Consider the following 10,000-nt stretch of genomic DNA (forward strand, 5'->3'; position numbering starts at 1 on the left):
TTTCTTTTTTTCTCCTTTGGAGTGATATTCAAAAAAAATAAATATACACACGTGGCTGGGCAGGTATGGAATGAATGAAGAAGTCTAGAGTATTTTGATTGCTCAGTGTCTACAACTAAAGGGGAGGTAGAATATTGACCCTGACCCTAACGTGACGGCTCGGGCTATATATCATGTCAGTTGCTAAGCTATGACACTTGACAGATTGAGAGAAAAACAGCCCCAGTGTGCATTGCTTTAGCCGAGGCTCACAATTGGTCAAAAGAGCTTCTGGGAATACATTATGAATGGACCAGCCCAGAATATTTTAAAATCTCCCTCCATTTTTTTTTTAAATGCTTATCTGTGTCTCGTAATTGTAAATACCCTGTCCTGAACTTAAAGATAATTATTTTTAAGAATGGGGGTATAGGCTCTATTCTCCTGTAAGGAAACAAGTCATTCATATGTGTCTAATGTATTTATTCATTGATAATAAGCAAATAAATAGGGGTGGGCTCAACAAGGCTGTGAACAAAGACGTGTTGCCTTTGCCAGACTGTAAAACAGTGTTATCAATATTATCATTATTTTTTGTAATAGCTTTGAGTAAATGAGAAACAAATTTGATATCTAATTAATTCAGGTTCATTGATTTTCCTTATTGGCTAGTACCCATGAATCTCTCAATGCCTTGATAGAAATTAAGCACTGAGCTAGCCTAGAGTACTTTAAAAGAACTGACAACAGTGGCGACTTCCAAATCTGCAGTACCGCCTTTCTTTCCTAGATGTAATCTGATCACTCTGAACCCAATTATGGGGTAATAGACTTGAGAGAATAACAACATTTGTTTTATGTAAAGAACAAACAATGATTCAACAAATCTACAAAAAGTCCACACTCAGACAAGCCTTTGGATATGAAGTACCAGGGTAGTTAGTTCGGCCCCCCTGAAGATGACACAGAGAAATGAGTGATGGGTGTACCCCATGCAATCTTGTTGTGCTCATCTGGAAAGAACTGATATTATGAAATATCACTCAAGCTATGATAATTAATATATACCATCTATATAATAGGTGCAATTTTATTTTTGGACCCAACAAGAGTCCTAGAAATTATAGAAAACACAGAAACTTTTTGGAGGTAATTCTGTAGTAGTGTAGCAAATCAATTAAGGTGCCCCCCCCCCCTTTCACCATCAAGGAGTGTAGGATTTGAACCCAGAACCTTTCGAAAATCTCTGGAGAGGGAAAACAGACTTCAATATAACATACAAGTACCAATGAGTTCAAAGTATGGCCTTGTTACAGTTCTGTCAGTAAATTTCTATTTTTTTAACACAATTAATTTGTTCTAATTGGCACACAATTGCATTGTGTCTGTATAAAGAGTGATGACAGTATTGTACATCTGACTTTTAACATCTCTTGACTACAATGAATGTTATGGTTTGAGCTTGTCTATAATGCCATTCAGAAAAGGTCAGTTATGCTTCAGTTTCTAAAAGGCTAAACAGTCGGTTATTCATAAACCCTGGACTCTGTTTTTTCAGTCAAATGACGTTTGACAAATCTAATTCGGAAAACACCCAAATCTCTAGTGGAAAAAAATGCCTTCCTTTTTTTAAAAGCTAAATCAAACAATAGTTTTTATTTGAAATAATTGATGTGAGCAAACTCGTAATTACTATCAATGCACAATCATACCATATGTACATTTCGAACGTCAAACGGTACATTTAACCATTCATTTATCCTCACAAGTGTCATCTAAAATTTATTCAATTTTGGACGGCTCTAATACTTTTTGTTTCTTTGTTTTGTTTACCACAAAAATTATGAACTTTATGTATAATGATGAGTCTTTATCTTTTTCTTCCTCCTCAAACATTGCTAATTTTTTCACTGACAGACTTTATTTACAAAACAAGGAAATTACTTTACATGAAGACATTCAAAATCATAAAATCAAAAAATGCATATTTAATAGTTGTTAAGTCCAACATTTTTGTACTTTAAATTTGTTTGGTTCTTCAACTTAAGCCCCAAACAAGAGAACTTGAATGACAGTTGTCACTTTTTATGACCAAAATGACTGGGTCATCCGCCTGTGCTGGTCATTTGAACAATAAAATGAAATTCTTATAATCTAAATCATCCTTATTTTTATGGAAGCCTTTATATTCATGATTAAAATTAAGACCAAATACTTTTAAGTGTGAGCATAAAGTTGTCTGATGTGCCAGCTGAATGTTGGCACCTCTCATTTACAATTTTATTCATACCTTATATGCAATCTTATATGGTCAGAGCATAGCAATGGCAGGTAACTAAAACAGTTTTGATGGCACTGACAGCTTTCAAATTATTTATGTTTTGCTAGAGTATCTGTGAAATACAAATCATTTCCCTTAAGACAAAATCAAGACAAACAAATAATTCCACATTGATAATCCTCTATGTTCAAAATACGTTTATTCCACAATTTTAAAATAAAAAAAAAACAACAACATCTCAGTTAACACTACCGCTAACTGTCAACTGTACCTCATTCCATCATTAATAACATTAAAACTTGTGCTAAAGAGCTGTTTGTTTTTTTTGACTTCAAAAAAATTGATGAAAATTAATTTTAGATGAGCATCGTAAAAATAAAACCACAGGTTCAACAAGACAGGAATACCATCTCTTGTGCACTTTGAGCAGGAGAAAAGGACGACAGAAATCTCTTTGTAAAAAGAAATAAGACACGACACATTCCTCCGTCACTGGATGTGACAGAAACTAATGACTATGAATATGTTTTAAATAAATACGGCAAAAAAAAATAAAAAATATGAATCCAGGTGTCAGAAATGAAAGTGTCAATTTAAAGCCATGGTAATGAGTTTCACTAAAGGTTTTAAAATACACGGAACTATACTGAGGAAAGTCTTCAACACTATTGGCCGATAGATAGACTGGCATCAACATGTAGATCAGTTCTTTGACCACCTCTTTACATTTTTATAGCCTCAACTCTTTAAATCCAAGTGTCAAAATCCACAGCATAATGTTATTAATTACTTACAGCCTGAAATCTCTGCATCTTTAGTAAGACACAATAAGGACATAAAAAAGAAACTTTTTTTTCTTATGCTACACATTACTTTAATCAACCCTTTGATTCAGCGGTTTCTTAATGGTCAAGAAAATGGGCCATGAGGAAATTCATTTTCCTTCCCAACTGTAATCATTTTCAGTAGAATCGGTCCACAGAGATGGTCTTATTTCATCAAATCATTTCATTGCTGTCTAAACTTCCATGTGTTCGATTCTTTCAACCATTTATATATTATATACAAATAATTATGAACATAAAAATATGCTGAATTTATTGGTACATGATTTGTATCATGTAGTGCGTGGTTATTTTTTTTTTTAATTTAAATCTGCACTTATTTACTGTAGAACAGAAATGAATTTAAAGCAAATAAAAGTTCCTTTATCTTTTATTAAATTTAAATTTTGAATTTCTATTTCCTTTCGTGACTCAACAAATTAAACTTTAAATGTGTTCATGTCATGCAGATTGTCAATAGAATTATAAACGAGTAAATTTATTTAACACTTGAAACCCATTAGCAAACAGTAAGTTCTCATTTTCATAAAATTAGAATATCTGATTATCCACCCACTCTCCCTGCCTAACACAGTTTTGTACTTTTACCTGACAAGACAACAAGAGTTATCTTTCTTGTATCACTGCCTGAGCTAATTCTGAAAAGCTGTTAGAGTTACTTCCCTTTTCCTGTACACTTACCAGTGGTGATGATCCATTGGGGTATGGTGGATAGGGTGACACATAGCCATATTGTCCAGTATTTCTGTCTTGTGGCTGCCCTCCTTTACCTAAAATGAAAAGATTTTATACATGTACATCAAAAATCTCTAGCAGTAAAGATTTTATACATGAACATCAATAATCTTTAACAGTAAAGATTTTATACATGAACATCAATAATCTTTAACAGTAAAGATTTTATACATGAACATCAATATTGTATACATGAACATCAGGGAGAGATACCTTCCACTGCAGAGCCATGATTTTTTTTAATAGGTTTCATTTTGGTGGGGTTTGGTGCTTTTTTTAAAGTTAATTTTGTTGCATATCATGTAAAACAAATATAGCAGAATTACTTTAATTACTGTAAATCACTTTTTGTTCACAAGAACTTTATTTTCAGGTAATTATGCATGCCAATTTACTTAGAAAAATTTCATTCTTGCTTATATTTCTATAAGAAAAGATTAGTACAGCAATCACCAGAATTATAGTCCACTTGTGATGTCACTCTTTTCTTTGAGCGCTCCATTACTTTTCAGGAATGGAGTGTTGCAATTTACACTGTGTGTTATGTGCAAATTCTCCTTCCAGTGCCGGGCTACCAGGGCAAGAACTTAGAAAATTTTATGAAGTTATATTTTGTATTAATGAAAAGTGTAGCACTCCCTGGGGTCGAACCCAGTACTTTCAGGCCAAAATAAAATTATTTGTTTGGAATTGCCTCCACCTCAATGAATTATGGCCCCTCCTGGAAAAATTTTATTGACCAAAAATAAGATTTTTTTTTATTCAATCAATTCTTGGTGTGTTACCACATGTGCCACCCAATCACTTAATAAGTGTAGGATCTAAGCAAAACTGGGTTTCTGGTTGATGGGAGATACATACCCTTTACAAAAAGGCAAAAAATAATGTGTTGAAGACATTCCTTATTGAAATTTTTATCATCAATTTTTAATTTTAATTTTGAAAAAGTCTCCTTGGTCTGAAACCTCCCAGGCGGCAATTCCAAACAAACAATTTTTAAGGATGGCCTCACTTTCTTCTACTTTAAATCCATTCATTACTTTCAAATGAAAGTACAATAAACAACAACACACTATTTGGACATAGCAATGACATGTAGCAGCATTATTGTACAATGTACATATAGCATGTAAAATATGAAAATCCATAATTATATACATGTGTATTGTAATGTTATATTGAATACAAATACTAGATAAAATTAAAACTTTTATCGTGCTCTATGTGTTGTCCTAAACTGGCATTTAAACAACTATTAATTCACCTCCCATACAGCCCTGCTAACGAAACCTGGGCTCCAAAGACCCACGAGATATTAACCAGGTATTCAAATAAAAACCTTGTAATTCTGAACAAGTAATTCATTATAACACCAAGTAAAAAAATGATTTGTGTCTAATTCATTCCTCAAACAAAAGAAATCATATATAGTCAAACACTCTACTCACTACGCTATGGAAGCTGTTTCAGCACGGAGGATTTAAATAATTTCATAACACTTTCTTTTTGTACCCTCTCTCTCACTCTCTCTCTATATAAATTAAATACCATTAATACGTTAAATGTATATTTACAGTGTATGATATTAAACTATGTCTTTATTATATATTAACAAACAATAGTTATAAGCATTAAAACAGTAGATTTTGAATGGGTCAATATACTCATAGTGCTCTTTTCCTTAAAAGTAATGGGCCTCGTTCCCTTCAGGGCCTCGTCTCATTACTTTTAAGGAATAGAGCACTACTTGTTTATTAACCCTTACTTCATGAAAATTCTGTTCCGCTGATAATTGTGAAGAACCTATCTCGCGAAAATAAGATGTCATGAAAATTTGGTGATCTACAGTAGATGAATAATTGATTTAAATTTGTAACTACCAGTACATTTTCAATTGTTTTTTTTCAAAGAAGGGGTGGCAGTGTGCTATCGCACCAAACACAACTAACAGCTTTGAACATCAAAGAGTCATTTTAGCACAGTGCAGTCAAAATCAAAAAGTGGTTAATCTCAATCAAGCCAAAGCAGCATAAGAAAATTAGAAAATTAATAATTTCCTATACAGTCGAAAGAAATAGAGGTAAAAACCATATAAAATAAATAAAATATTTTTTGGGGGGGGTGTCTTTTTTTCATCTTATCTTTTTTTCAGATATCTCATATATTTCTTTACATATCATGACTGGCAAATTTTCAATAAGAATGCACTGTCACCACAAAGGACAGGAAAAGGTAAGTAAAACTCCATTCAGGGTTGATGTCACCAGAAAATGAAGTCATCATATTGCATTAGAAAAGCTTAGACAACTCACATTTGTGTTTGTTAATGTTTTTTTTCCCTCACTCTCCCACTTTAACAGTAGGAAGTAAAATAAATTACAACTGAAGAATATGATAATACATGTACCCAGAAACATTCCTTTTTTTCATTCTCCTCAAAACCATAACACATTAAAAAAAAATCTTGCAGGTTATTTAGTAGGTCATCAAGATACAAATTTATGATCCTTAAAACCCCCAATAGAAATATTAAATATGTAAATGCTTTTGACGGTTTCATGCATTTTTTGTCCCCTTTATCAAACTTTGATTGTTGATCTGCACACTTGCCGCTTGAATAACTGCTATAACAGCATAATAAACTTGTCGCCAAGAATCTACTTCAATAAAAATTTCATACCTGTATGATGTAAGGTAAATTGCATTTAAAATGATATGCTTTTTTCGTTTCTATGGAAGGGTGTAAAGATACTACAGCTGAAAATACCCATTCATTGTATTTGCCCAATATATCCCATTATGCAAATTATTTGATTCAATCGTCAATAAAATTTCAACAATGAAATTGATTTCACACATACATCAAAGCTTTTCACTGAAAATTTGAATGTCTTGCCTTCAATGAAGTTAAAATAAATATATGAAATGAAATGCAGTATTCTGTCTATCCTCTGGTGGTTTCAAACCATTGCATGTACGATTTAGGAAAGGTTTTTTTTTTATTCCTGACAGAGCAATGGCAGACAATTAAGAAAGACAGAGCGACTGAGGATGATTATTCACGCAGTAATTTGCAACAACAGAAATGAGACTTGGGTCAACAAAAACACAGCCTTTGATGTCTAAATTTAAAAACCATTTGAGCTGAAACTTAAGTATTTTAATGTGATCATTTGCCTCAAATTTTTGCCTAGATCAAAAGAAAATGTTGGATAGTGTTTCCTGACTGTTTGCCTGGTATTGGCTATTGTGGGGCTATATTTATCCGTCTGAAGGCACCGAAGGAATGGGTTGCGGAAATCAGGACTAGTGTTGGCTGCCAGTATAGGGAAAGAGGATAGGAACCACACTCATAAACCAGAAAATGTCAAGAAATTATAAAATGTGAAGATGTTTTTGTAAGGTACAATTTTTTTTACTCATTAACTCCAATCCTTTGTTGAAATTCAACTTTCAGCTAAAATATCTTTTCATTTTGTCTCTACAAACACTGTTTGTACGACATTTCTGATACAAAGTGTATGTTGAAATAAAAACAAGACATTAACATAATTTTCAAAATGTATATAAAAAAAAAATTCCTATTTTTATCTATTATAATTGTTTTTCTTTTAAATTATTTAAAAAAATATTTAGCTGATATTTGTAAATGTAAAAAAGTCAAATGTTAAAATTTTTTTGTAAGTTAAGATTGAATATGTTTTGTTACTCATATTGTTTTCGTTTGTTTGTTTGTTTGTTTTTTTAAAATAAAAACTGCAGGGAGGGAAAAATCAATAACAATTCCAAAACCAATTGCGATACATACAGTGTTTACTAGGTATTGCTTCAGACTGCAAAAAAACAACCCTCTAAGAATCAAGATTTTCCCAAAAACAAAAAAAAAAGATGATGAAATAAAATGTGAAAACTGAGAGTCTGCCACAGTAACAATCTATATCATTAAAAAAAAAACAATTGAAACAAAACAGTTTTATCACTTTTTGCATTGGGATTCAATTTCCTTTTTATTAGGTAAAGCGCTGATCAATTGATAAAAGATTTGAAGAGCTATTATAATAGCATATGAATTTTTAAATAGCCCTGAATGTCCAATTTTATTTTGTTTCCCTCAATATCATCATTTACAATTGTAAAGATGGTGGAGAAATAATCTTGAAAATGCTAAGTTCAGTCAAGGATCTCTTCATAAACTGCTCAGGTGAGCAAAATTATCGAGTTTATCGTTTCAGTGCTATGATCAGATTTCTCATTTCATCTCTTACTGTCTGCCAATCATTTTCCTAAATGGTATGCCTGCGGCAGCGACATTCAAATGCTAAAGGTTTGCTGGACTGAATTGCCGAGACCGGAATACATGGGTAAAGACAAACTTGCAGCACCTTTGATCTACTCTCTTTGATCTGCCACTAAAAAATCTTTAAGGAATAATAAGACTATCGACTTTATTCCACTAATGACTTCACAATTGGGGATCGTAAAAATCATATAGTATGGTGGTAATCAATGCAGGTCACTGAGAAATTTTTCAAAAACATTTTTTGGTCATTATTGTAATAACAGTCTTAATAAGTGACTGGTCATCCATATCCCTTTGAATTTTGCCAAGATATTAGAATATTGTTTGGTCTGCAGTGGAAGCAAATAAGACAGGGTCAAAGATATTTCTTGAACCAACATCTGAAGAGAGAGGGAATGGCGTCACCCCACCTTGCAGACAATTTACGCAAGGTGCCTTGAAATTATAATTACCAGTTGATGATAATGTGATTGTGTCTTCTGAAATGTCTGTTTGATGATGGTTGTGGAACGGGAGAAAAAAAATAAATATCTAATGACATTGATCAATTTTCACTTTAAAAAAGTGGAGATGTTTAATGTTTTCCCTTCTCGTCTCCTATCTGTCCAATTTACTGTAATTATGCTAATAAAATTTATATGTCTGACAATTCATCTGGTGCATTCCGGAATCAAGTCTATGGAAAAAAAAATTCATTATCAAATATGACATATTTTATCTGCAAACTAGACTGTTTTAAACCTAACTTTGAAGTCTTCTTTCATGTTCTGATCAGTAAGCAACCATTTCTCCACTTTAAAATTATAAAAGGTAACATGTCAAAAATCCTGATAGGTTTAAATTGCAAGAAATGAAGAATGAAAATAGTTTTTCACCCATAAATTTCTCATTCAGAAACTCCCCCCAAAATTATCTAATTGGCATAAAGCTATCTCTTTTCCATTTCCATGCTCAATCATAAAATTGCATCACTAAAAATGCATAAAATTAATCCTTGTTCATGAAATACCATATATCTTATTATCAAATGTTGAAATACACACATTTTAACCTTTGTACCGTTAGAGAAAATTATGATAGCTGTATGATCATACTAGACGAAATCCCACGCAAGCACGGGAATTGACTTCTTACTACTACTGACAGAACAATTCCAGTAATATATATTATAGTTTCTACTGAGAGTTAATTACAGACTGATTGCAGGAAGAAATACTTTGTTCAAAATCACGTAGTTAGTCCCCCCGTCCCTTTTGTAAAAACTTTGAGAAATGGCAATTTAATTAATTGAGGCTTATTTTGACACCTGTTATACTATGTTATATATATAGATATATATATATATATATATATATATATATATATATATATATATATATATATATATATATATATATATATATATATATATATGTTATATAGATATGTTATAGATATTGTACTTCGGGTGCCCTTATTCCATTTCCATCAAGGAATCATAGAGAAACGAATATGCACATTTTACTGCTCAAGACCTTTTCAGCATATTTTTTGTAAAAAAAAAAAAATAGTAGCAATCTGAAACGACCTACATTTTGAACTAAGAAATTTTAATTTGTATTAGTCTTAAAAATATTACCAAAATTATGCTTGGTTTATAACTAGACTAATTATTTCTTTGTTCTACATTGTTTTCTTTTATGTAAACTAATGAGTTAACATAAAGAAATAATTAAAATTACCAAAATTATCGTATCTGAACTAAGATAGACTGAATTTTTTGAATAATTTACTAATTGTTAATTTTTTTTTTTTTTAAATGTACATGTATTCACTTTTCATAAAATCTGATTAAGCTTACACATTATTTTCTACATAAAC

At 31.6% G+C, this 10,000-nt stretch overlaps 1 protein-coding gene across 6 annotated transcripts in view; it reads right to left on the minus strand.

Moving 5' to 3' along the window:
- LOC133206388 (protein pangolin, isoforms A/H/I/S-like) overlaps positions 1-10,000 on the minus strand; it is a 71,970-nt gene that overhangs the window by 18,009 nt on the left and 43,961 nt on the right. For 5 of the 6 annotated variants that reach the window (XM_061342352.1, XM_061342359.1, XM_061342341.1 and 2 more), the window contains exon 3: positions 3,787-3,875. In XM_061342352.1, coding sequence (XP_061198336.1) covers positions 3,787-3,875 — 89 coding nt within the window. Of the gene's footprint in view, positions 55-3,786; positions 3,876-10,000 lie in introns of those variants that run through there. The other variant, XM_061342367.1, reaches the window with a different exon arrangement.

The sequence above is a fragment of the Saccostrea echinata genome, unplaced genomic scaffold (genome assembly GCF_033153115.1).
Source record: "Saccostrea echinata isolate AGI-Se365-2 ecotype Australia unplaced genomic scaffold, CSIRO_AGI_Sech_v1 ptg000002l, whole genome shotgun sequence".
Classification (NCBI taxonomy): domain Eukaryota; kingdom Metazoa; phylum Mollusca; class Bivalvia; order Ostreida; family Ostreidae; genus Saccostrea; species Saccostrea echinata.